The sequence below is a fragment of the Manis javanica genome, chromosome 1, assembly GCF_040802235.1.
Source record: "Manis javanica isolate MJ-LG chromosome 1, MJ_LKY, whole genome shotgun sequence".
Taxonomy (NCBI): Eukaryota; Metazoa; Chordata; class Mammalia; order Pholidota; family Manidae; genus Manis; species Manis javanica.
In genome coordinates, this window is record NC_133156.1 from 224393970 (window position 1) to 224421721 (window position 27752).

Sequence of the window (27752 nt, forward strand, 5' to 3'; positions counted from 1 at the left end):
ATGAGACACAGCTCTTCAGCTCGAAGTCTTCTTTATGCCGGATGCCTTAGCACTTCCCCCCACTCTCTAGGATGACAAAGTGCATCCCGCCTTCCAAAGAGTGACTTTTCTTCTTGCTTTGTTTCTTGGCCCACAGGAGATGGGGCAAGAAGAGATTTGGGAGGAGTTTGGGCATCCACCTCCCCATGACAACAAGTCATTTCTACCAGCTACTGATGCTTTCTTATTCAGGGTGTGGGCTGTACGTGACCCTGGGCTGCGTCAGTAGCTCTGACTAGGAGGACTGCCACTGCTTGGCTGCAGATGGTCAGGGGGTTCTGTATGGCCTACTGGGGGAGCACGAACCACTGCTCTCAAGCTGTTGTGTAAGCAAGAAAGTCTATGGCCCAGTGTGCTGAGGTCCAGGACAAGAGGGCAGGTGACAGATAAGGTCAGAGCTGAACAGGTTCTAAGCAGTACCCTAGTTTTAAAACCTCTTGACCTGGGTTTATACAATTTTATATATATATATATATATATCACCTTTCTTTCCTGTGGGTGGAACTCTAAGGTCATCCTCAGCCCTACCTCCGTTGGAAGACTCGGTCCCTTGGCTGCTTCCTCATTTGACTCCGTTTACATCTCCCTTCCGCCAGGCCTGGAGTCACATTGAGATTCATAGACTTTTAGAGATTTAGAGGATCCCTCGCAACTCTGGGGCTTCTGGTGCCCAAGGAGACTGAGACTGATTGAGGGTTTAGATCCTCCATGGCTCAGTCTGACCTCCCTGGGCCACAGCTAGTACTTTGGCCCGTTCCCCTCAGTCACCTCAGGAGCCCCTCATATTTGTGTGAAGCCACGGGGACCTCACCCTTACCCTGCTAGTGGGCTGTTCTCCCGTCCTGGTGTAAGGAAGCTTTGGTGAAGCATTCAAAGAGCAGATCATATCCCACTTCTCACTGGGCGTGCTGTGCACCTGTCGCCTGTCACAGATAAAGTCTTCACCATGAGTGTGGTGCAAAAGGCCCACTGTCATGGGGAGGCCAACCAGTACGTGGGAGAAATTATCAGAAGGAGGGCGGACTTGATAAGGGTCCCAAGACTGCATTTACCTTCCTTTTCTCTCAGTAGCACCCAGCTTGCCCTCAGGATGCCTGCCCACAGGAAGAGTAGGTTGCCAGACCAGTGGCGTAAAAGGGCTAAGAGCCTGGCCTCACTGGGCCCTCCAAGCGTTCGGAAGTACTCCTAGGGGGAGAAGTCTTCTCTCAAAGTGAGAGCCAAACAGCAGATCCTGCCAGGCCCGGAGAAAGACCAGTTTCCAGTGGCTAAAGGAAGAGAAAATCTGATTTGCCTGCACTAGCTTTGCATTTGAAAGGAGGAGAAGAGTGGAGGGCTGGTTCGGTCGGCCCCACCCCTGGCCCCGGCCCTGCCCCGACTCCCAGGCCCCTCCGGACGGCCGAGGCTGTCCCGGGCTCCGGCGTGGGCCCCGCCCCGAGGCTGAACGAGGCTGACCGCGCCGCCCGCAGGGGAGGACCCGGCCCGCAGCAAGTAAGTCACGCGGGCTCCGGCCGGCGAGCTGGGCCTGGCGGCGGATCCCAACTCCCCGGGGTGTACTTGGCCGCATGCTCTTCAGGTGTAACTGCTCCACCGCAGCCACCCGGCACGGCCATCCGCACTTCCTCCGGCCCCCGTCTGTGGCCTCTGTCGGGGCCCGTCTGGAGCAGCAGGGACCCGGGAGGAGGGCGGGGGCTTCGGGCTCCCTGCCTGGCCCCACTTGTCCTCAGAGAACATGTTAGCTGTGCACTTTGACAAGCCGGGAGGAACAGAAAACCTCTCCGTGAAGGAGGTGGCCAAGCCAAGCCCAGGAGCGGGTGAAGTCCTCCTGAAGGTGGCGGCCAGCGCCCTGAACCGGGCGGACTTACTCCAGGTACTCAGGGCTCAGGCAGCACCTGGGACGGGTCGGCCTTCAGGGCCTTCAATGAACATTCGCCAGACGCCCCGGTAACACTCCACACACTGCAGAGTGTGCGCTGCTGGGGGTTCTGACGTAGAACCCCCAGTCTCCCTTGTTCACACAAAAAACACAGGAGTTTTGCAAGCAGAAGGCTTATCCTTTCCAGATTAGGAGTCAGGAACTACCATTTGTTGAGGGTGTGTGTTAGGCCTTGCTGTATCTCATTTACTCTTCAGACAAGCAGGTTCATCATTTGTATTCCACAGATAAAGAAACTGAGGGTCAGAGAGGTTAAGCATATGTGCAAGGCCAGGACACTAGTAAACAGGGGAACTAGTTCAAATGGAGGGCTTTGTGGCTCCAAAGTCCGCACTGTTTCCACTCAGAGGGTCCCAGAGCTGGCAGGAGACAGAACTCTGTACTCTTAAGAACTTCCTTCTTTCTGCTATTTGAGGCATGAACCTGGACCAGCTGCTTTGGTTGCGGTATCTGCGCAGTGTGAATCCAGGGCACTTTTTCAAAAGAAACCTGTCCAGGACCTAGGCACGTGCACTTTGGAAAAGCTCCTCAGATGGTTTTGATGCAGACTCCTAGTTTAGTCTTCTGGCCTAAAGCCTCTGGTCAGAGGTTTCTGAGGACTGCAAAGAGTAAGTACAAAGCCTATTACATGATATGTAAGAACTAGCATTAAGGAGTTCACAGTTTTGTTCCCCGTCCTGCTACTAATTTACCTTGTGACCTTGGACAATGCGTGTCTGTGCCCAGGTCTTAGTTTCTCCATTTGTAGGATAAGGGGTTTAGTTGAAGTAAATGGCTAAGGACCTTACCAGTTATGACAGTCATTGATTACGTGACCTTCGGTCTCTTATTTGCAAAAAACAAACCATCTCTTCTCTTTTCCTGAGTTACAAAATCTGACTTTGTCCTGAATTTTCTGAGAAAAAGAAGAGTGACTAGAAGAGGGCCAGGGATGGTGACCAAGAGATTTCTGGTCATGCTCATCACTTACTGTAACCCTCTCTGCAGAGACAAGGCCAGTATGCTCCACCCCCGGGAGCTAGCAGCGTTCTGGGACTCGAAGCATCTGGATATGTTGCAGAGCTGGGGCCCGGATGCCAGGGGCAGTGGAAGATTGGGGACCCAGCCATGGTTCTGCTGCCTGGAGGGGGCCAGGCTCAGTATGTCACAGTCCCCGAAGGGCTCCTTATGCCCATCCCAGCAGGACTGACCCTGCTCCAGGCTGCAGCCATCCCAGAGGCCTGGCTCACTGCCTTCCAGCTGTTACATCTCTTGGGTAAGGAGCCCCCTCCCCGATGCTCATTCCACATGGTATGGCTCAATTCATGACTCAGCCCCCCAAAACCCAGCATATCACCCTTCTGTAGCACCAGTAGCATCAGCTCCTCATCCCGTGTTAGTACTGGCATAATGTTGAAGCTGAGAGTCATGGTTGGCAGATAGAAGGCCTGTGCACATCTACACACTGTACACCCACCAGTTGTCCCAGCTTCTCAAAGTCCTGCTGAGCTCTCCCTAGGAGCCCTAGGGCAGAATAAGGGCCCAATCAACTTTTTTATTCCTCTCTTACCCCACAGAGGTCACCACAAGCCCACTTGAGGGAGCCTAAGAAGACTTGGTCCCTGCCTTTAGAGAGCTCAGTGTAACGGGAAAGACAACATGTACAGTTCCAAAGACAACAGTAGACTTTCAAAGGGTGGCCCTGTTTCTAACTACAGTAGAAGCTCAAGATGGGAACAGTTGGTGTAGGCAAGGGTGGTCAGAGAAGGCTTTCTTGAAGAGAAGGACTTGAAGGGAGGGTGGAGTCATGACGGACAGAAGGCAGGCCAAGGAGGCTGAAGAATGTCAAGGTAAGATTGGCTGTTCTGCTCAAAGTGAAGGATGATGATTAGCATTTGTGAAAGATGAGACTGAGACTAGACAGTGGTGGCCTTGAACAGAACATGACCTGGACTTGACGCAAAAGTCAACTGAGAACTGCTTTACATTCTGCGGAGAAAGTGACATGAAAGCTCCATTTTAGGAGGAGGAGTCGGTGGCTGTGTTCGGTGCCTGGGTCAATGAGACCAGCAGGAGGCAGAAGCAGAACTGGCTCCAGGTGGTGGCAGTCATTCTTACTTAATGCAGGCAGAAGTCAGAGATGTGCATTTTCATATTATTTCATAGGTAGAACACATTATGGATGTAGCTGTTAGTAAATATTTCAAAAGGTTGTTTCCCAACTTTGACCAGAGGCAGTAAGACAAAAAAAGAACTGCCAAGATGCTCTCTTAAGAGAGCAAGAGATTTGGCATTTGGTGGTCCCAGGTCCAGGTGATTGTGGTAGAATATGCCTGTGTGGGATTATGTAGCAGTTGCAAAGTAAAGAGAATGGTTCCTGTACTTTGTGTCACAGGAAACATTCAGGCTGGAGACTCTGTGCTAATCCATGCAGGAGCAAGTGGTGTGGGCACAGCTGCCATCCAACTTGCCCGAATGGCTGGAGCTATTCCTCTAGTCACGGCTGGCTCCCAGCACAAGCTTCAAGTGGCAGAAAAGCTCGGAGCAGCTGCTGGATTCAATTACAAAGAAGAGGATTTTTCTGAAGCAACACTGAAATTCACCAAAGGTACACAAAAGTTTCTGCTCAGATGGAATTTCAGAGGTGATAGAATAAAATCCTTACCAGCCTCAAAGTTACCGTGCTCTGGATCTCTCTTGCCTCTGCTAAATGCACAATGGATGCCCTAACCAAATTCTAGTATATTGGTGTTTCACCACTGGAGACAGGCAGCCAGAATTTAGGACTAAAATGGTTTCCCTGTGTATTCTTGTAAGTGATATGATTCACACATGTTTTAGAAACTGGATAAACCACAAAGAGTTGCCCTGGAATTATCCAGGATTTCTTCCTCCTAACAAGCCACTCTTCAGTGAGTTAACAGGGAACAGAGACCAGTTTTGGAGCTGGTCATAGTAGGGCTGGGGTGGTTGCTCCCTAAATGGATGAGCCTCTGTACTCCAAAGCCAAAACTGCATACTTTTAACCCATCCCTTTCCGTTTTTCCACATGAAGGGAAAAGGAGAGATGAAACCACAACTTAGATCCAGCCTTGAACTAGCCTGTGAACTAGCCTGCCCTGTAGCCTGGGGTGGATTTTCCATGTTCTGTTCTCAGTCATGCCTGGATGCTAGTGGGTTCTGTACTTATGTGGGGATCAGCAGAGGTACCAGGTCATCGTGTTGTCCCATTTCACTCTTGCTGTGGCTAGGGAATCATAAAAGATGAATTACAGCACATGTGTATGATAGAGTCCAGCTACCTAAACTCCATTACAACAATAGTTCTTTGAGCACTGTTTCTACCAACCTATAAATTTACCGCTGCACCTGCATTTATTTATTTATAATATATATATATATATATCCAGAAAATGACCATGATATCTTGTTGTCCACCAAGCTGCCTGTATCTGACTAACATTACATCTGTTTCATATGGTAGGTACTGGAGTCAATCTTATTCTAGACTGCATAGGTGGATCCTTCTGGGAGAAAAATGTCAAGTGCCTAGCTCTTGATGGTCGCTGGGTTCTCTATGGTTTGATGGGAGGAGCTGACATCAATGGGCCTCTCTTTTCAAAGCTGCTTTTTAAACGAGGAAATCTGATCACCAGTCTGCTGCGATCCAGGGACAAAAAGGTGAATGATGAGTGAGAAGAGAACATTTGATTTAGTTGTTACCTAGAAAATAGTGATGCAAAATTTATATTAATCCAAGAAAGGAAGATCTGATGCACCTTAAGTTTAGGAAACCTGCCCCCATGGATAATAGGTAACTCAGTTTCAGAACAAGTAAAAATTGATCAATAGAAGCCTCAACATCTTGGAAAGAAGGTGGCTAATACTTCATATATTTAAATTTTCTAAAAGAATGAACAAAGCATTAACCATATTAGGGAATACTTCTAAAGGTAGTTCCAAGGCTTTGTCTTCAAGGGCACAACTCATCTCAGTGTGTTAAGACAGCCTCTTAGGTTAAATTAGCCTGTACCTTTAACAGAATATAAATTCCTGAAATCTCTATGCGGTCTTCTAGCAGATTTAGGAATGTTTCCAACATCCAGTTTTACACCTGCTGAGAAAGAGCAGAGCCTAAGCATCCCTTTTGAACTTAGCCTATGTAAGTCCTGTCAGTGGCTACCTCTCCCGCCTTAAGCCTTTGTTTTAAAAACAGTCCTTTGGCTGTCATTGACACCAATATTTTACACCAGGCTTCAGTCTTTATCTGGTACAGAACAGAGATTATACATGTGGGGGCATGCACATACATGCTGGTGTGAAAGGGTTAGGCACTCCAGTGTGCTTTTTCAGATGTGTACACTTTCAGAGAGAGCATAAAAGCTAAGCGGGATGGGGAGTGGGAAGGCCTCTGTCCAGGCTGATGGTCTCCTTTTCCTTTTCTTAGTACAAGCAAATGCTGGTGAAGGCTTTCACAGAACAAATTCTGCCCCACTTCTCCACGGAGGGCCCCCAACGTCTCCTGCCTGTTTTGGACAGAGTCTACCCTGTGACTGAAATCCAAGAGGCCCACGCATACATGGAGGCTAACAAGAACGTGGGCAAAATCGTCCTGGAGCTACCACAATGAAGGAGGGAGCAACACAGAATGCGGATACCGCTGGCCTTCCCAGAACAAACTTGGAGAAAATTCACAGCATGCAGGAAAGAGACCGGGAGCTACTGCAGACCCCCCTGTAACCCATTGGTCCTCCCGGGCCTCATGAACAGACCTATATAAACCTGGGCTAAGAAAATAAAAAGAGTGGATTTGAAGGGCGGCGGGATCACTGTGGGCGACCCCAGCGCGTGCACCGAGGCCACCAGGGCTGGGGTGAGGTTGGGGTCGGGACAGATTACCAGAGAGCAGGTCATCTGATGCTAAACTTTAAGGGCTGCGCCAGTGGTGGAGGGATTCCGGGTACGGTACTGCGTCAGCCACGACACACCCAGCCAGAACCCTGTAGGGCCTGTTTTGCCAACTGCCGGAGACCCAGACCTGTCAGCGGTCCTCCGCACCGGCGCCGCGCCAGGCCCGGCCCTCCCGGTCTCGCACCTGGGCGCAGCCCCGCCGCTCCGCCCTCAGGCCCCGCCCCTCTAGCCCTCTGCTGAGAACCGCTCGCGCCGGAACACCGCCCTTTCTCAGGCCGAGGCCCCACCTTTTCCGGTCCAGACCTCGGAAGTTCCCTGGACACTAGTCAGTCAACCTGCCGGCCTCATTTTTATCTCTATCTCGGTTTGCAGCGGAGTCTTTTCGAGACGGAATACGTCAGCCCGTCTCGGCGTAAGAAGGCGATATTCCGGCGTGCAATAAAGCTTCCGGCGGAGCCTGGGTGGTGGTGTCCTGCGTCTGACACCGTGTAGATCTGGAACCTGAGCTAGCCCCGGAGGTGTCCGAAGGAATTCCTGTATTTGCTGCGGTAACCTTATCAGGCCGCCAAGATGGCGATGCAAGCGGCCAAAAGGGCGAATGTGAGTATCGGAGCCTTCTTCCGCGGAGCGGGAGGCCTTCGCTGCTGGACTTTCTCAGCGGCTTGGACCTGAGCATTCTTGTCCCTCCTCTGATCCTCTGTGAAGCCCAGAATTTATCCCATCACAGGAAAGTCCATCCAGGCCCCGTCCTATGCTCCCACATTCTGCCCCCACCCTTTTTGGGAGTTTCTTTCAGTGACAGTGTTAGCCCTCAGCCTTTGTTGCTTGACGGAGCCGAAATGGTGACAGCACAGACAGTCCCCATAAATAATTTGGTAGTTCACAGGCAACTAGTGCCTGGGATTCTCCTTAGATTGACCTTTTTGGATCCTTCATTAATGGCTTAATTCAACAGTATTTTTGAGCATCTAGTATACATGCCAAAGTTTCGAGATAGGAAATAATTTATCAGTATGTCACCTTCTATGAGCCAGAGACTAGGCTATGTTGAGAATACAGCAGTGAATAAAACAAAAAGGCCTCATAGAAACAACAACAACAAAATGATAAGAAAGAGGATATTCAATTGTAAGACGCTGAGAGGTATAGTATGACGAAGACAGATAATTGGACATGGTGAGATGGAGAATTTTGGTAACATTGATGATGATTTCAGTGGATGAAAACTGGTTGCAGTAGGACGAAAAGAGCATGGAAGTTGAGAAAATGGAGACAACTCTTTCATCAAGTTTTCATGTAAATAGGGAATAGAGAAATTGAATGATAGCTGGCTTTTTTAGAGATGTGTGGTGTAGGTGTATTTGTATGCCAAGGTAATGAGCCATAGGGTAGGAGAAATTGATGTAGAAGAAAGGTGGGTTATGTTCAGAAGTGAAGGTTTCTAGTAGATGAAGGCTGGCATAGTATTGAAAGGGAAGGTGCATGGATATGGATGAATGTGTATTTGTGGGTTTAGTGATACAAATATAAGGCACTTGCCATTCGGTCATACTTAGTTTTTTTCAATAAGCAAAAGCCCAGTTCATCTGCTAGGATGGTCAGGGAAAAAGATACAGCCCAATTCGGATGTTTGAGTGGTGGTGGTGAGGTTTGAGGAGGGCAGAGGAAGTGTCTTGCAGAATGAGGACAAATTTAGTGGAGAAGTGTATTATGATTGGCAGAGTTGACTGTCTAGTTGAACTTAATCTTGAATCTTATAATCTGAAACTTTGTACTTACTTGTTTACCATTTGTCACAATTACTAGTTTAAGGGCAGGGAATAAGTATCTCATTCTTCCATTTATAGGACACTTAGTTTTAAGTCTGAAATAGCTGCCAGTTTAATAAACAGTTATTGAGCAAGTTAATGTCCAGTATGTAACTGAATATGTTAATAAGGAGCACAGGAGTGACTCTGGATGGGAGATACGTATTTGAGAATTATCATCTTCCTGTGGACACCCTCGTGTGTAGTTAACAGACCAAAGAGAGTGTAGAGTTAAGGGGAGTATACAAAGGGTCAAGAAAAGAAGTCTAAAATCTAAAAGAACTCAGTGGAAGAGTATATTTTAATGGCAAAGAGGACTAGAGAGTTAGGGGGAAGCCAAGGAAATATAATGTCAAGAAAAAAAGGTGCCTCTCCCGCTTCACACGCTGTTTAGTGATAAAACAGTGTCAGAAGCCTCAGAGCTGTTAAGTATGATGAGACTTCAGCACTGCAACTAAAAGGTCTTTGTGTGTAAAAGCACTTTGATCAGAGTGCTGCGGTAGAAGCTGGGTTGTGGTAGGTTGATGAGTGTCAGTGAAGAATATGAGGCAGTGAGTACAGACTTCCCAGATGTTTGACTGAAAGGACAAAAGCAAGATAGAGTAAGTAGAGAACTGAAGAAACCTTGTCTTTTTTCCTTCACTGTATAATCCTAATATCTAGCCTGGTATATATAAAGGCACTCAGTAAATAGTTGTTGAATGAATGAACAGAGATCCAAATTAAGTATTTTGTGTAATGTATGGCATCAAGGACTTTTAAATGAGGTTGGAAATTGTTGTTAACTGTAGTGACTGAAAGCCTGGGTTTTGTAGTAGCCCCATATTAGTTCCTTATAGTCTTTCCTAAAACTACCACCCAGTTGCTTTTGTGAAGAGCATGCCATTTTCGAGAATATCAGGTTATAATTCTTATTCTTGGCTTTTTTTATGATGTATAACTTTTTTTAAAGGTAGTATTCCTGCCCCTGATTATAATAACAATACATATTTTTCATTGTAGATTCGACTTCCACCTGAAGTAAATCGGATTTTGTATATAAGAAATTTGCCATATAAAATCACAGCTGAGGAAATGTATGATATATTTGGGAAATACGGACCTATTCGTCAAATCAGAGTGTGAGTCTTACTGAGCATTTGAAATGTAATTTACGAAAATGATTGCATAATTTATGATCTTAGACTTATATCTGGCAGCAGGGCCTGACCAAGAGCCTGGAGACTAGTGGATTGAAATCAGGGGATGAAGGGTTTTTTTGTTTTTTGTTTTATAAGGGAGAAGTATCTACTGACACCCTCATGATCCAACTCAATGAGAGCCAACAAGAGTAGTTGTGAAATTACAGAGAGCAAATAGTAGTAATGAATGGTTTGAGGGGAATAGATGGGAAGGGAAGGAACTAACATTTATCACATACCTACTATTTGTAAAGTCAAGTACTATACTGTTTTTTATATGCATTAACTATAAATTTTGTTTTCACTGTCTTCTTTACTGACTCCAGAACTTCTGAGTAAACTGAGCAAAGGAGTATAAAAAGTAACTGAGATTAATGATTTTTTTTTTTCAACTACAACTTTCTTTTAAAGACTGAAAAATACAGGGAAAAATAATTACAACACACATTCATGTGGTAATTAAATCTAAAGTTGGGGTTCACACCTTCAAATCATATTTATTGAACATCTCCTAAATGCCATTTGTTGTAATAGGTGCTTTTATTTGCATCACCAGTCCTGCAGTCCTGTGTGGCGTGACACTGTATCTGTCTTGGGAGCAGGACTACCAAGGCCTGGAGTAAAAGTGCCTCTCCCACTTCATACGCTGTTTAGTGATAAAATCTTCTGATTCTAAAGTGAATCTCTGTACTGCACAGTACCAACGCCACTGTCATGCTAACTAGTATAAATGGGCTGAGTACCTACAAGTCCATCTGAAATGATTTCTAAAGTTTTTATTTTTAGTTGGGATATTTTTTCTTTTATGACCTGAGAGCTCCTTCTTAGCCTTTAGAACTCTGTGAGATCTTGAAGACCCTCCTTTTAAATGATCACTGTCCCTCCAGAAAGTAAATGAAAAGGTAAAAATATATCATTGTTGGTACTCCAGTGGGGATGAAAATTAGCTTTATAGACCAGCTGTCTTTTTTAGGAAGTCTCAACCCTTTGAGTATTTGGTAAAAGCTTTGGACCCTTTCCACTGAATACACAACGTTTTGCGTATAATTTCAGTGGGTACATGGACTCTAGGTTAAGAAACCCTGTTCTGGACACTCACGAATGGTGTACAGAATATCCCGACTTGGGGATCAGGAGACAAGATTCTACTTTGGGCGCTGTGACCTGGCTTTTTTAGTTCTCTGTTTCCTCACATGTAAGATAATCTAAACAGTGTCTTTCAGCTTTTAACATGGAGACAGCAAATTTACTTGATTGCCTGTGAGACCTAAGTTCAAATGCTAACCAGTCACTTGCTAGCCATATGAAACTGGGCAAAGTATTTAACTCCTGTGAGCTTCAATTATCTGTGAAACAAAATCTTCCTAACTTACTATTAAAAAAATTTTAGTAAAGATCAAATTAGTGCCTGGGAGGTACATTGTCATGGAGATTTCCTTCCCATGTGCACTGGCCACCCCTTCTCTGTGGTCCCATAAAACCTTTGAATGTCTCTTCTTAGTTAACATGTGGTTTTGCTGTTGTCTGTGCACTCACTCGTCTCTCCTGCCAGCCTCTGAGCTCTGCCAGGGCAAGTACCACATACTCTTTTCGTTTTGTGTTGACTCTTGTTATGCATGTTACATGTTAAGCACCCAGTGTATTTAAGTAAATGAGTAACATAGAAAATGGTAGTGTGGTTATGATTAATTTACGAAAGTGTTACTCAGTTTGTTGATAGTATTGATAATTAAGAGATGCTTACATCAGTGAAGTGAGAGACTGTTTCAGAAAGCCAAGACAGAAGGACAAATAACAAAGCAGTGGTGTCTTTAGGAGAGTAAGTAGCTCAGGGCCTTTGTACTTCTTGTCCCTCCATCTGGAATGGTTTCACCTGGCTCAGCTCATATCTGGCCCCACATCCCTCAGGTCTCAGCTTCACTGGAACCTTTTCAGAAGGGTTTTCCCTAACCACCTAGCTTAAGCAGTCCCCTGCCCTCCTGTTAGTCTCTGTCACAGCTCTCTGCTTCCTCAATAATATTCCTAATGAGCTGTAATTATTTTGTACTTAATTTGTTTTTGTGCCACTTAAATAAAGCTCCTTGAAGGGAGGGATGATCCTTGTCTCCACTACTGTATTTTCAGTGCCTGTCATTTAGTAAGAACACAATATATATTTGTTGAATAAATTCATGAAAGTTTGATGTGTAGGAACTTGGGTCTAAATTACAGATTGAGAAACAAATGTTTTTTCCTTCATAGCTGTGATCATGCTTTATCACATACTTGGCCCTGGGGTAACCAATTTCCCAGTGTGCCCAGAACCAAGGAGTTTTCTGGGACATGGACAGTCTTGGGCAAACTGGGATGATTAGTCAACCCACCTGGCATGTAGCAGACACTTGGTGCTCTGAACTTTTTTAAGCCCTTTTATACTTGATACCTCTTTAAAAAAGATATTTTTTAATTGAAGTATAGTTGATTTTGCTACTTCCTTTGATAGTACAACTGCATGTAAGGTGTAGGGCAGGTGATAGAGCCTGATGTCACTATTTGACATGTTGAGCAACTGAATCTCAGAGATGTTAAGTTTCATGATTAGATTATTTTATTCCTACTCTAAGATTTACCACTACTTGAGAAAATAATGTTGGTTCAGTGCCTAATAGTAGGTACCAAATACATCTTTAAAAATTACAGTTACAATGTGGTTCTCAGGATACTAGGTTGGTAATTAGGGGCTGGAACATTTAAGATGGAGAATCTTTAAACTGCAGTTCATGCCTATCTGTGTTCTACTTCCTAAGAAGGTGTAAGAAGAAGATAGAGAGGTCTTTTTGTTTAGCTTCCTGGAGATAGGATGTGAGAGAGAACTGATAGGAAAAAGATCACTTTTCATATGCTTATTACCACTTGCTGTATGCATGGCACTGTGAGAGTAAAATAAAATATAAGACCATCTTTGCTCATAAAAACTAAAGTCTTGTTAAATTTTTGTTTTTTTTCCTGTGGGTATTTCCCAACTTTCTTACCTAAGTCTTGAAGAATAAAAGTCATAAGTCCAAAAGTTGTTAGACTGTTCGCAGAGAATAAAGCGTATTATAAAATCCCTCATCATGCCCACATTGCTGCACAAACTACAAGCATGCAGTGACACTGGCACTCTCTGACCACCCCAGAACCCCATACCTGTTCTGTCCTCTTTTATAGGGAGTTTAAGCTCTAACTCGGGCCCAACACTGTAGTCTTGTTCTATGTCAGATTTAGGCAAGTGCCTTCCCATGGCCTGCTGCCTTTCCTTGAACTTGTGCAGGCACTGTGGCAGAGGCAGAGTCAGTCCAGTCTTCAGCCTCATTCCACAGCTTCACTGAGTGGCTGGAACACAAATGAAGGCAAGGGGTCCATCTTTCTCACACTGGAGCAGAAGCCAGTGTTCCCTCTGTCCACTTTAACAAGCATGTGGCCAGCTGCTGCCTGCAGCGTGTTGCTCATCACACTTCCCTTCCTTCTCTCCTGAAGGAAGCTGGTGAGTTGAGGAAAGGAGAGGGGGTGGCAAGGACACCTACATTAGCAGCAGCCCTACATCCACCAGCAAGGTTCAGCCTCCACTTCAGCAATCTGCCCTGGCTCGCAGACAGCCCCACCCACAAGCCTGTGTCCACTCTAGTCTCTGCAGAAGCTCAGCCCCTTTCCCCACCAACCAGAACTGTGTAATGCATGAGAGTGCAGATATGATAAAAAATAAGTAGTGAAAGTTGGGAGCTAACTGTATTGTGTTTTTAAAATATTCTCAGAAAAGTGGAAGAAAGTACATTAACTCTGTCTTGGAGGACATCCTCTCCTGGCCCCAAAGAGTGATGGTTGGCTGTTTTCCTATATATCCTTGACAATTTTGCCATCTTAGTAGGGGCTTCCTTCCCACCTCACTCTCCTCTGCAGACACAAAATAAGCTTTATTGTTATGGATTTGATAAGCCTTCATAAAATACTGCCCAGAAACAATGATTTCCTGCATTGATGGAGACTGTCTTGTCTTCAAGAATTGAAACTAAAAGCACAGGTAAGAAAACCCTATTCTAGACACTGCTGACTAATAAGAGCCATCACTCCTAAGGTCTGTTTGCAGCTTCAGACTGAAAATGGGTTCTTAACTGTGAGAAGCAGGAAGAACTGGGAGAGTGAACGTGAAGCCTGACAAAGCTCCAAGCCAGTCCTTTGCTGCTCGTGCTTTGGTAGCTTATTAGTAGTCATGATATATCAATTTAACCTATAGTTGTTTTACTTAAAAATAAAACAAAAATGACCTAATCCAAGAAATTAAGGCTTATCCAGCATACCTATCCATAAACTTTTATTTCCTCTAAAGGTTTTCATGTTGATTTCAAAATAACTTAAACTTACTGTCTTTAATCTTCCAAGGTTACCAGTTTAAAAGACAGTTCTGTTATTTAACTACCCATAATCGGGTAAATGTATTTAATTGTCTGATATAACTCTGCAGGGGGAACACACCAGAAACTAGAGGAACAGCTTATGTGGTCTATGAAGACATCTTTGATGCCAAGAATGCATGTGATCACTTGTCAGGATTCAATGTTTGTAACAGATACCTCGTGGTTTTGTACTATAATGCCAATAGGGTAAGTATAGCCATGGTCCTCATCCCACAGGGAAGTGTAGAACCATGCCATGAGGGGAAAAGTAAAGAGTTCTTCCCTGGCTAGTGCTGTTGGTAACATTCATTTGACTCTGGATTGGTATCTGTTAATTTTGGTGCTTACCACATTTCAGGCATTTCAGAAGATGGACACAAAGAAGAAGGAAGAGCAGTTGAAACTTCTTAAGGAGAAATATGGCATCAACACTGATCCACCAAAGTAGATACTTCCTGCATTTTCACTTTGGACTAAAACCCATGGATGGCCACAACCACCCCCCCTTTTTTTTTTAATTAATAGTGAATATTGTGATTTCTTATTTGAGATTCAAAATGACCTGCTTGAAACTTTGATACATGTTAGAATATATTATGTTAATAAACTTGTAGCTTTTTGTAAAACATATTGGTGTTTTCTCTTGAACTTTCCCCTCCTGTTTGATACCAGGAAAAAAAACACCAAACAGCAGTTGAACCATATCAAGAATTGTTTGCTGGTACGTGGTTCTAGAAACTGAGCTTCTGGAGAGCAGGGATCTTCCTGTATTCTTAATGTCTCCATTGGGCAGTCCAGTGCTGAGCCATTAAGATAACTTCTTAGGGGGTTGTCATTTGTGAATGACTTTGAATAATGAAATCTTCACAACTCTGAAGGCACACAGCTTGGCTTTGTAGATAAGAAAACCAAAGCTCATAGTTTTGGTTGAATGGATAAAAAGCTGACATAAAAACCTGCTGTAACATCAACCAGTTATTAACAACACCGAATTTGAGTAATACTTGGTTTACAGTTAACAAATCACCTTTGTTAAGTGGGTACCCTTGTCCTTAGAACAGAGGTCCGTTCTAGAAATGAACATTCAGATGAAAGCACATTGTTAGAAATTTGAGAGCAAGCTGCTTGGGTAGCGGGTGTTGGTTATTAACCAATGTCTAAGATCATATTTATGTACTCTTCCACTTTTGGACCTTAGCTCATAGTATATCTTTGCCATAAAGTACTTAATGCTTATTATTGCAATCATGAGGTCCCATGGCATGGAAATAGTGTGGTTATTGCTGCATTCATCATAGCTTGGCAGCTTGGAAGAGATAGCTATAATTTTCTTTTTATGGTTTAGGCATGGGCCAAATAGAAAAACATGGACTAATTGTTTTGTAAATAACTATAACCCAAAATGAATTTGAAGGGTACAAGCACTAAATCATTTAAATGGACAAAGAGCAACTATTCTACTACTAACTTCATTTGGCTTTGAAATCTGTCATTGCTCTAAGAAATTAGTTTTTTTATACTTTTTGCACTGTCTTCTCAAAGCCTATTATTGAAAATGAAAAAAATTGTCATTGATTACATACGAATGCTTTTTGAAAGCACTGTAAGAATATAGTCATTTTTAAGAAGGGCAGGCAGATGACAAAGGAGCCACAGCTGTGATTTTCTTGTGAATGGTTTTATGAGTTATTTATTTTTATAATGCATGGTGTGCCTTTAGGTATTTACAAATGTAAAAAGCATTTTCTAAAAGACTTTCTTGTAAGGGGAAAACAAATTAGACTTCTTTACAGTGTGCTTTGTCTAATTGGCAGACTGGCTTGCCACTGGTGTAGTTATTTTTAATTAATAACAGATAAATACTTTCTGTTAATAATTATAGCTGGTCCATCATTTGAATTAATATGTCAGCTGAATTTCATGACCTGAACGTAAAGAGTTTAAAAAGTTCCCTGTAATTGTTTGGCCATTTTGTGAACTGTCCCAATTAAATTATAGAACTTTAATTCTGTGGACAAACACTGAGCACCTACTCTGTGCTATGTCTGAGTGTGCAAAGATGCTGTGGACACAGTTACGATTCTCTGCACCAGGCATCCAAGGCTCAGTTTTTCAAACTGCTTTTAAAGTGCAAGGGATGATTGTGTCTACATGTGCATGTGCACACGTGTGCCAGAGCTGCTTTACATTCTAGATTAAAAGTTTCTAAGAAAAAATTTTTGTGTGAATAGAAAATGTGTTGACCATAAGTTTGAAAATGGCTGATACAATGTAGATCTCGTCTTTGCTCTCGTGCTTAACAGCTTTCAGTGGTTCTCATGGGACAATGTTCAAGCTTTTCAGTATACTGTATCCTAATTTTCTGTACCATCTTTTAAAAGTCAGTAAAGCAGGGCCTGTAAAGCCAGTAGGTATTTGCATTTGTTTCTTTCGTTATTTCTTTTGGTTCTCTTAGTGGGTATCTCCCATTACCACCTAGGCTATAAATACTCTAGACTGAGATCTTTTATATAACCCTATAATGGACACCTGAAATGGACCCTGGTGCCATTTTTAGTTTTCCTATTGGTGTCACAGCAGAAAACATGAGTATGTCTTTTACGCAGGCTGAGTTCTGAGGAATTATCGGTATTTGTGTCTGAGGAAAGCTGCGAACTAAAAAGTTCTGAAGGAAACAAGCCAGAAAGGAATGAGTGCAGCATCCACTGGCTGGTCTGGTCCCATGGTAGGAGCAAGCCCGGGATTGGGTGATCAAAAGCAAGATAGCTCCTTTCTCATTTCATTTTCTCCATCTTAAAGCACTGTCTCTTAATTCCTCAATCCTCAGCAAAGAAACAGAGAGAGAGCCAGGACTTCTTGGAGACCAGAAGGGTAGATGCAGTACCAAGATGATGTGGCCGCATATCATATCCATGACCATATGATACATATCGGTGGGTCTATAAAGGAAACTAACAGCACCTGTTACCAGCCTCTCACTCCTCAATCTTAATAATTTCAAACCATGATTGCCCAAATAACCCTGACTATGGCTAAGAGCTTTTCCCACCCACCTATGCCAGCTAAAAGAAAAATCTCTTAGCCACACTGCCCCAGACTTCTGTGACAAACGTAATCCACACCAGTAAGTGGGCTGATGTTAAAACCTACCCGGGAATTCCCACAAATAATAGTAAATGAAGATGGAATTCCGCAGTTAATGTGGAAACGTGGAATCATACGTTCTTCTCAGGACTAATCCCCCAATGTAAGTTAGAACAAATCTAGATGAATCTAAGCGGTAAACATGAAAACAAGCTGAGAATCACATACTCTGTTCAAATGTAACTTCCCAGTATAGGTGTATGGCTCCAAGGCCTAACACACCTTCATTTGTTCAGATTCACAGTATTCTTTTCCATCTGGGTGAGCGGAGCTCATCCCTCTAAGTCCAAACAAACAGATTGCAAGATCACAAAGTGAACGAATCCCGTATTTGATTACTAGGCTATGGGATCTGAAGGCAATATGTTCCTTTAGTTACTCAGAGGAGAATCCTGAGTCTGTAAGATAAGTAGCAAGTAATACCTACCTTGAAGAGCAGCTTAGAGGATTGGTGGTAATTTTATTTAAAAATACAAAGAACAAGGCCCAGCATGTACAATATTCACATCATCTTCACTATATTTATTATCACTTTCCTGGCTACTTGGAAGGCTCCTCTCCACTCTTTTTCCCAAGGGCAACTGGCTTATGTGGTCCTTAAGGCACTTCCTACCTACAATAAAGATGGACAGAATTTGTCGAGCAGAGAGCCTTTATTTTACATACCATTTTCAAAGAGGACATTGTGTAAGCAGCCAACAATTTCTAAGAATGTGACAGCAAAGGTAACTGGCTCAAGTCCCTCTGTGTACACCATGTACATTTCAAGTCTGAGCACCTGTGTGTCTGGTTTAAGTGAAGGTAAGGCAGTATAGATTGTGCAAACAAATTGTGTTCTGTGATCAGGAATGGCTACTACATGCATCACGCAAAATCCACAACCTGAAATGTTTGGATCTGCAACCAAAGTTTCCTCAAGCAAAGATGGGTGTGAACAATGACAAACACATATAGAGCAACTTGGGCAGAGATAATGGATAATGCCGTGGGGCAGTGAGGTTTGCACACTGATCAAGAGCCCCAAGCAGGAGGAGCCGTCCCAGTGGCAGAGCAGGCTAGGAGGGTGAGCAGCAGCCATCTCCAGCCACCTGGAGTTCCTGCCTTCACTCTAAGTTGAGCAGTTCCACGTCAAAGATGAGGGTGGCATTGGGAGGGATGACACCAGGGTGGCCCGTGGCTCCATATGCCACATCAGGGGTGCAGGTCAGCTTCGCCCTCTGCCCCAAGCTCATCTAGCAGGGATGGGAGCAGATGGGGAGAGGAGAAAGAGGGACCCAGCTTGATTTAAAAGAAAAAAGTAAGATAACTATGCCATTTTCCCAAATTATCAATTCTGAAGATCTGACATGAATTTTATGTCGTACATTAAAGTGATGGCTAAGAGCTGTGACAAATGCAGATTCTGCCTCAGACTAGTGAATACTGTGGGACAATAAGTTCCACAAAGTAGTCTCAAATTCATTCATCCAACAAACATTGCCTGTTATTCAAGCGTATGGCCCAAACACATCTATTCATAGCTTCCAAAAAAATCTAGAGGGTGTATAAAGAGCACATGTATATGTATCCACTCAAGTAGGGAGCTGGTCATTAAAGAGGCTTAGAGAACAGAGATCACAGCAAGATGGGGAGGGCTAGCACCCACTCTGATGGAGCATCATGACTTCACAGACCAAGGAAGAAGCTTGAGCCAGGGCTCACAGCAGTTGTAAAGAATCCACCTGGCATTAGTGGGACAATTGGTGAAATCTGAATCAACTGATTTCTAAATTTCGAATGACCAACTCAAAAATTGGAATGGATGGGTTCATAGTATTGTATCAGTGTTAATGTCCTGGTTTTGGTCATTGTACTATGGTTATGTAAAATGTTAACATTTGGGGAAGCTGAGTAAAGAGTATATGGGAACTCTACTATTTCTGCCATACCTTTGCAAGTCTGAAATTGTTGGGGGTTTTTTAAACTTTTTAAAAAAACACCTTGGTGACCGCCTTCCCAATCTCTTCTGCTGCCTCAGCCCCAGACAGCTGGCAGCTCACAGGCCTCCTCAGCTAGTTCTGAGCAAGCCTGGGGGGATGTGCTCAGTATGAGAGCCCCTGGTGACATAAAGAAGCCATGCTGGCAAAAAAAGAAGCATGGACACAAAGCCAGGACTGAAACTAGATGGCATCGCCATGCCCTGGCAATGGAGTCAAAGCAGGAGTGGTCTGTGGTAGGGTGAGGGTGGAGGGCAGTGCTGAACCAGACCCCTACCTGTTCCAAAACCCCTTAAGAATCAACCTCATCCTACCTGGGCTGCGCCCTCTTCAAAACCCTTGATGACTTCCTGTTTGCCAATTCTGAACTTGAAAGGTTTGTTTCTGTCTCTGGATGAATCAAATTTCTTCCCATTTTGGAGCATTCCTGTGAAAGCAAGAATAGGATGGAAAAGAGCTGTGGTCATGGGTTAGCTCCCAACTCAGGTTTAACATTCTAAAATGGAATTCCTATTCTGCACAAACCTGCTCCTTTTCAAGTCCTCCCCATCCATCCTGCTGTCCAAGCAAGAACCCTGGACACCTCCCCCTGCTTAGCTCCATACACGGCCTCTCACCAAGTCCTACATCTACATATGTCCTACGTATGTCTCGAATCCACCTACTTTCTCCATTTCTGTTACCACAACCCATGGCCTTACCAAGTCACCATCATGTCTCACCTATGTACAGAACAACGTCTAACTGGTCTTTTTGCTCCAGCCTACTCCATTCCATTCTCCACACTATGCCAAGAATGATTTTCATTTTAAAATGCACATCTGGTCATTTTAGTCCCTTGCTTAAAACACTTCAATAGTTCCCTGTGGCAGAATCCAAATGCCTAACTGTGTGCAGGCACTTCAAGCTCTGGCTATTGCACGCCTGGTGACCCTCTGTGCTCTTCCCTTCTTTTCCTCCTCCAACTTTTCCCAGTCAGGTCACACCTTTCTCGAATACCTCTGCACATTACAACTGTTTTTGTGCCACTTCCTCAGCCTGAGATGTCTTCCCAGGCATTTCTGCCTCAGGTTGAGTCTTCACCTGATTTCTCCTCAGCATGTAAAATCCAAAGGCCACACCATCCTCTGTGGCAGTGAACAGCGTAAAGTGACCCAGCCAGTCAGTGGTGGCCTCCAAACCCCATACAAACAGGGCTGTTGGAATCCAGGACATCCTGGGTGCCATCTCCAGAAGTTTGGAGCATCTCTCGGCCTCTGACTCATGATCCCCAATGTGCACACGATGTCTCAATCCAGCTGCCTAAGGCCCAAGAGCTGCTTTCTACTTCCAATTCTTGGTGAATGACTTGAAGATGAGGTTTTCTCTAAATGATGCTATTCCACAGCTTCCTCCTACAGCATGAACCACAATAAAAGGCAATTTGGGACCAGAGGAAGACCTGGTCTGTAAGTTCAGAAACTAGGTTCTGATTTTACCACTAATTCACTGTGTGAAGTTAGGCAAATCACTTCCTTTCTCCTGGCTTCAAATTTGCCATGTTTAACATGGGAGGTCTGAGCCAGCTTAGCATTGAGCTCTGTGACTGCACTTCTGAATTCCTACAACTTAAATGTATACAAGGGACAGTCTTACCTCCCTGCTTCTGGGCAGAATAAATTGGGTTCTTGCCCTGGGTACCAAACCAGACAAAGGAGAAAACCCTGTGTTTTCACAGATGGATTCTAAGGAGATCAAATACAAACCCGTGAATACACACAGACTGCTCACTCAGATACACAGAGATACTCATGCATGCTCACACGCATTTATGCCCACACACAAGAAAAACCCTGATGGCTAAACAGATTCTAGGAAAATATTCAGATGAACAGATCTACATACATTCACACAGACACATTTTTTTGGACAAATATCCAGGTAGATATGCACACACACACACACACACACACACTCCATTTAAAGACTTCCTCATTCCCCAATTTCTTCAGGTTTTAAAAGACTTAATCTACTTCAAACCATGTACAGTTATCTCAGCTACAAAATCAGCCAAAACTGTGCAGTCCAGAAACAGACCCACGTATGTATGGTTACCTGATTTGAAAAAGCTGCCACTGCCTTGCATTGGGAAAGGATGATTTTTTTGATTAATGTTGCTTAATCAACTGTATATTCATATGGGGGGGAAAATAAACTTTGACCCCTACTTCACCCACACACAAAAATCAATTCTAGATGAATCACAGGCTTAAATATGAAAGATAGAATGATAAAGCTTCTACAAGAATTCCCAATAGGAGAGTATCTTCATGACCTAGGGATAGACAAAGATTCTGAATACAAAAAGTACTAACCCTAAAAGAAAAGATCAATATGTAGGACCCTATAAAAATTAAGAACTTCTGTTCAAAAAATGCCATTAATAGAGTAAAAAAAGCAAGCCATAGCTTGGGAGATGTTTGGAATAGGGTCTAATCAACCAAAGACTCATATCCAGAGTACATAAAGAATTCCTAAAAATCAATAAGAAAAAGGTAAACTCATTTTTTAATTGGACAAAATTTGAGTGGACTGAAGAGGACATCCAAATGGCCAGTAAGCACAGGAAAAGGTGCTCAACTCCATTAGTCATCAGGGCAATGCCAGTCAAAACCACAGTGAGATACCCCCAGGCACTCACCAGAGAGAGCCAAAACAAAGACAAAAACTTGACTAAGTGTTGATGAGGATGTAGAACTGGAGCTCTCATACATTGGTGCTGACAGTGCAAAAGGGAATAACTACTTTGGGAAGCTGTTTGGCAGTATCTGCTAAATCTGAGCATAGGCATAACCCTGTGCCCCTGTAATACCACTTCTGCGTATATACCCAACCAAAATGTGTACATTCGTGCACCAACAGACATCCACAAGACTGTTCAAAGCAACACTATTCATAATAGCCAAAAACTAAGAACAACCCAAATGTCCATCAACCATAGGATAAACCAGTATATTCAGACAATGACCTCACAGAAATAAAAAGGAACAAACTTCTCTCGGTAGATCTCACAGACATAATTTTGAGTGAAATAAGCAAATAAAAGAGTATACGCTATGATTCCATTGATATGATGTTCAAAAAAAGGCAAAACCAATCCACAGGGACAAAAGTCAGAGGGCTGGTTACCTTTAGGGAGGTATAATGACTGGCAGGAGGCACGAGGCACACTCCTGGGCTCTGTGGAAATGCATATGTTGATCTGGGTAATGGTTACACGAGTGTGATCGCTTTGAAAAATTTCATTGACTTGTACATCTTAGATTTATGTTCTCTACTGTATTTATGTTTACTAAAAAATTTACCAAAAAATCCCATACAGTCTCCTGCTGTGTTTGATGAGACAATCCCTCTCCCCAAACCAGAGCATCTCATGGCTGGCATCAGTGCTTAGTGCATGTTGCCTGCTCTCTGTATGTATTGTGAGAAGTCTTTTCAAAAGGATGTTGTGGTTTCAGTAACTTAATAAGTACTGGTCTGTCTGCAACATGTAGAACAGATAAATCAATTACACAGGTCAGAGGCCCCAGAGGACTCATGGCAATTAGGCCACATCACCGGGAGATAAAACACGGCTCCAGCCCACTGACGTCAGCGAACAGCCACATAGCTGTTGAGAAATATCCACACCGTCTGCCTAGAATTAACCTGGCACTTCACACTGGCCCAGAGAACTGCTAAAAATGGCCCCATATGAATATGTCCTAGGAATTAAGTTGGCCTTGCTGTCTGCTAAGTGGCTGTCACCAAGTTTGCCACATTGGGAAGCAGGTCACAAGGCAGAGCACTCACCCCACTTAGAACAAACACCTGCTCGTGATCTTCCTGCCAGCAGTCCTCAGGAACTTCATCTAGAATGTTCCTCGGCCCACCTGGCCTTCCCATACAGACCATTCAAGAGAGGTCGCAGAGATGTGGGGCTCCCCTCTGGCTCCCATAGCACCTTGAGCCAAGCACAGCCATCACCCCACCCCTCACACCACATCAGAGCCTCTGGATGACTTGTCTGTTCTCCCCCAACCCCACAGCCCCAAAGAAGGCAGGAATCCTTCTTTTTCATCTTTGTGCCCCCAGTGCCCAGCACAGCATCTTGCACACAGCAGTTGCTCATCCACAGTAGGATGAACTGAATAGCTTATTTTTGAAAAAAGAAGGGAATTCTGAGAAAGCCAACCTCCTCTTCTCTAATAATACTGTAGAACAAAAAGGGAGTCTGCTCACAGCCTTAAGAAGAGATTTCCAAACATCAGAAAGGCCAGGCTCTACCCTACCAACAACAGAAGAAAGGGGAATGGAGGTATTTGGCTCAATTAGAGGCTGGCCCCTCAGATGGCTCTTGCTGGTGTAAGTGGGGAGTGGTTAACTTTGCAAGCTCTCTTTCTCATTCCTGTAAGGTTGGCTGGGAGAAGTGGGGGATAGTTGGTCAGAGGAAAACATGGCTGCCTTGGGCTTTGGGCCTGATCCAGTGGAGCAGGTACCTCTGGAGAGGGTATCAGAAGAGGGGCCTGCCTTGGGAGGGGCAGGTCTGGATGAGGGCTGAGGGAGCCAGGCCTACCTGTGTAGTGCACCACACACGTCTGCCCCTTCTTGGGGAATGTCCTTCCTGCAAGGAGACATGAGGGCATGTGAATGAATAGGGCATGAGAAAAAGTCACCTGGGACATTCAGGTGTGACTGTGACCCGGAGATATGGTCCGCATTCCCCTCTATACCATGGAGAGGCCCATGGCTAGTTCTGGCTCTGTGCCTTATATGAGCCAGATTAGTCACTGCACCTCTCTGGCCTTGCTAAGATTCCCTTGGGTTCCTTAACTCTATTCTCTCCTGGTTTTTCTGGTTCTTTTTTTTTCTTTGCCCTTTTTACTTTCCTTCATCCATTCTACAAACATTTACTGACTTTACAGCCTACTATGTGTCAGGCCTGGGCTAGATTCCAGAAACACAGAGCAATCTATGAATTGATGAAGTTAGGGAAACAGACATAAATACTAGATTATAATGCAGGGTGATGACTGCAATTAAGAATGAATAAACCCAATCATTCATAAATATTTACTAAATATCTACTATGTGCGAGACCTGGGCCTGATTTCAGGGATATAGCAGGATACCACACAGACAATACTCTTACCCTTTTAGAGTTTACATTCTAATGGAGGGAGGCAAACAATCCTCAAATAAACAAGAAAATCATAGATTGTGATAAGTTCTCTAAAGAAAATAAACACAATGATAAATTAAAGAGACATACAGTGGGACAGGCAACTTGAGAAAGAGTCGTCCAGGGTGGCCTCTCAGAGAGGTGACATTTGAATGGAAACTTGAAGGATGAGCAAAATGCTGGGAAACGCACTGCAGGAAAGGGAGCGGCAAGTGCACAGGCCTTGAGATGGGAAAGGATGGGTGTATTTGCTAAATGTAAGGGTGGCTAGGTGACTGGAAAGACAGGAGGCAAGTGGGAAAGAATCACTGTATCATGCTGGGCCTTGAAGACTGGATTTAATTCTGTGTGCAATAGGAAGCCACTGGAGGGTTTTAAGCAAGAGAATGACATAATCTGAATTAAGATTTTATAAAATCACTCCAGCTGCTATGGGAAGGATGGACAGTTAGGCGCCTGTTGCAATAATCTAGACAGGAAATCGATGATGGCTTGAATTACCATGGTGGCAGCAGAGAAGAGAGCAAAATAGACTGGAGATATATTTTGGAAGCAGAGCTGACAGGGTTTGCTAATGGGGTGGAGATGGGGTCCAGGATGAGGGAAAAGGAGAAATCAAGCACAGTGCTTGGGCTTTCAGTTTGGGTGATTGGAGGGTGGTAGAGCTAATTCCTAAGATGGGGCAGACTGGGAGGAACAGATTGGTACAGGTGGCAATCCTGAGATGCCTACTAGACATCTGTGTTTATATTGCAAGTAGGCAGATGCAGTGTCTGCACAGGAGGTATAAATTTGGGTGGAATTTAAAGCCATGGGGCTGTATAACAGAGCCTTGGGACAGCTAATACCAGAGCCAACGTTTAGGAAACTCTGGGAGTCTGAGGGAGGGAACAACTAACCGACTGTGGGTGTCAGGGAAAGCATCAGAGAGGGAATGATGGTTACACTGGGTCTGAAAAGATGAGTAGTTTGCCAGAAGAAGTAAAAGGAGAAAATCTGGGAAATGTGGACAACATGTTCAGAGGCCTAGAATGGAGCAAATGCAGGAACTTCATCTGTTTCACTGCTGTAACCCTGGGCCCTAGCACATAGCACATGTTCAATAAAATATTTGCTGACTAACTGGCAGTTTTGCAGGCCGGTTGCTAAAGCTGGAAAAAAAGTTGGTAGTGTGTGTAAGGACTGGTCGAAAGAGATGACATTCCTTTGTGGAAGGTAAGAATAGGATAGATCACCATTAGCCTGGTGAAGGAGATGGAAAATTCATTAAAACATTTTACAGGGGAAGGGTGTTGGGGCAAGAACAGATGAAAGGCACGGAGGTGAGAATGGAGGTGGGAAGACCAGTTTAGAGGCTGAACAGAAATCCAGGTGAGAGATGATGGTGGCCTGAACCAGAGCAGGGGCTGAGGGGCTGGAGCCTAGAAATATTCATCAGGAGGACTTCACAGGACATGGTGTGGGGCTCCTCCAGACAGGCGTCCCCAGCACCTCAGCATACTTATTGAAATATTAACTTGTACATTTCTCTCCTGGGGAACAGGACAGTAACTTGACCCTTTGATGCTTCCTTCTTTCAAGGGTTTAGACTAGGCTAAAAGCAGAAAGGCAAGTTCCTTCATGCCTTCCCTAAAAACCTAATGTCCCTTTAGAGAAAATGCCCCTTGTCTTTGGCCAGAGAGAGAAAGTAAGGAGAGAAAACTGTAAAGGATTCCTCGAGCCAGAGAAGGGAGAAGAAGCCTTCAGCCAGAGAAGGGAGAAGAAGCCTTCAGCCTCCTAGCAGAACCCTGTGGCAGTGCTGTGTTGGGTGACAAGGGGAGATGCGTCCTGGGCCCCAGCCCACGGGTACCAGCAAGCGCAAAGAAGCCTATCCCTGAAGGTGATAGGAGGTGACCTACGGCTGTGTTGTCTGTACTGCGTTTCAACAAAGAGGGTGGCCTAGAACCAAGAGGCCCTCCGATCTCCTTGGGAAGGTGGGGGTAGTCAGTAATGTCTGACATGGTTTGCCTGTCAAATCCTACAGAAATGGGGGGTACCAGTCTGAATTAAAGAAATAGAGAAATGGCTATGCCTTGCACCCCGTGGTCTAATTATACAAGGGATGTCTGGGAAAGTGAGTGGTGCCAGTTCCTGAGGCGAGGTGCAGGGAAGACAGACGGTGCTTGGCAGTGGGGAAGACAAGGAGCATGCTTTCTGTTTTGGACTTGCTGAGTTTGAGGGATCAGCGGGACATCCAGGTAGAGGTCAAGCAGCAGCTAGATAAATGGACCACCGTGAACTCAGGTCGGAGGGCTGGGCTGGGCTGGGAGGCTTAAGTTTGGGGGCCATCGGTTTGCAGACGATAATGAAAGCCGTGGGAGTCTGCAGGATGGCTGGAGAGAATGTGAGGGGCGGGGAAGAAAAAGAGAGATGCAGAGGCAGCGGCGGGAGCGCTTCTCCCCAGACTGGCAGGTCCCCGCGGCGTCTACCGCCCAGCCCGCAGAGGACCACCTGCGGGAGGCGCCGCGCGGGGTGTGTTAGAAGGGGGTTGCCCCGAGTAGGACAGACCCTAAAGCAAGACGTTTCCCGTTTCTAGAGCTCACCCGTCAGGGCAGGGAAAGCGGAGCTAAAACCTGGCCCTGAGAAAGCAGCAGTGGCGGATAACCGAGCGATTCCAGGCACGGCAGCGGCTGCCCGAGGCCCCCGGGGCGGTGTCCAGCCGCAGACCCCACTTCCCGGCCGCCGCCTTCGTTCCCCTAGGTGAGCGGGCGCGGAAGGGGAGGGCAGAGGAGCGTCTGCCAGACCCGAGACGCTCTGTCTGGGTCTCCTCCCGCTGCCCCCATCCTAGGCCCGCCCCCACCTTCGGTACCCTCCGAGCCACCTCGGTCTCAGTCAGACCCCCACCCGCCCGGCTCCGCCCCGGGACCCTTCCTCCTCCCCCAGCTCCGCCGCCCGGTACCGTCTCCCGGGGAGATGGTCTCGATCTCCACGCCCATCTCAGTCCCACTGGCCCCGCCTCCGAGGGTCCCCGCTGCTGCCCCGACCCCGGCTCGGCTCCGGCCCTGGCCCCGCAGGCGCTCCGGCTCGCCTCCCCGCCGCCACTGCAGAGCCGGAGGAGGTGCGGCGGGAGTCGGGACCTGCGCGGGGAGGGGCCACGGGGGAGGGGGCGACGGGGCGGAGCGGCGCGGAA

The 27752-nt window shown here is 45.2% G+C and overlaps 3 protein-coding genes and 1 long non-coding RNA gene across 8 annotated transcripts; 2 read left to right on the forward strand and 2 right to left on the reverse strand.

Moving 5' to 3' along the window:
* Window positions 1–560: 560 nt before the first annotated feature.
* Window positions 561–6766, forward strand: TP53I3 (tumor protein p53 inducible protein 3). Its single transcript, XM_017652886.3, has 5 exons — window positions 561–1906; window positions 2960–3227; window positions 4347–4559; window positions 5436–5632; window positions 6399–6766. Exons 1-5 carry the CDS (start codon window positions 1769–1771, stop codon window positions 6579–6581), a joined length of 999 nt encoding a protein of 332 aa, XP_017508375.1. The 5' UTR covers window positions 561–1768; the 3' UTR covers window positions 6582–6766.
* LOC108392559 (uncharacterized) lies at window positions 1914–7052 on the reverse strand. 2 transcript variants are annotated; one of them, XR_005057887.2, is made up of 3 exons: window positions 6851–7052; window positions 3309–3475; window positions 1914–2571 (listed from the first exon to the last, which is right to left on the reverse strand). It is a non-coding gene; the product is annotated as an uncharacterized lncRNA (long non-coding RNA). The 2 variants fall into 2 exon arrangements; XR_005057886.2 differs by lacking the exons at window positions 1914–2571; window positions 3309–3475 and adding exons at window positions 5564–5674; window positions 5985–6068.
* Window positions 7053–7238: 186 nt separating this feature from the next.
* Window positions 7239–14891, forward strand: SF3B6 (splicing factor 3b subunit 6). The gene is made up of 4 exons (XM_017652887.3): window positions 7239–7462; window positions 9673–9791; window positions 14332–14470; window positions 14622–14891. The coding sequence occupies exons 1-4, from the start codon at window positions 7433–7435 to the stop codon at window positions 14709–14711; spliced, it is 378 nt and encodes a 125-aa protein (XP_017508376.1). The 5' UTR covers window positions 7239–7432; the 3' UTR covers window positions 14712–14891.
* A 3135-nt stretch (window positions 14892–18026) lies between these two features.
* Window positions 18027–27707, reverse strand: FKBP1B (FKBP prolyl isomerase 1B). 4 transcript variants are annotated; one of them, XM_073215928.1, is made up of 5 exons: window positions 27522–27707; window positions 23978–24025; window positions 20467–20777; window positions 19698–19810; window positions 18027–18639 (listed from the first exon to the last, which is right to left on the reverse strand). In XM_073215928.1, exons 4-5 carry the CDS (start codon window positions 19806–19808, stop codon window positions 18511–18513), a joined length of 240 nt encoding a protein of 79 aa, XP_073072029.1. In that variant the 5' UTR covers window positions 19809–19810; window positions 20467–20777; window positions 23978–24025; window positions 27522–27707; the 3' UTR covers window positions 18027–18510. The 4 variants fall into 4 exon arrangements, with proteins under 4 accessions (XP_073072029.1, XP_017508369.1, XP_036861428.1 ...); XM_017652880.3 differs by lacking the exon at window positions 20467–20777; XM_037005533.2 differs by lacking the exon at window positions 20467–20777 and having other exon boundaries at window positions 18027–18685.
* Between the last annotated feature and the right edge of the window lie 45 nt (window positions 27708–27752).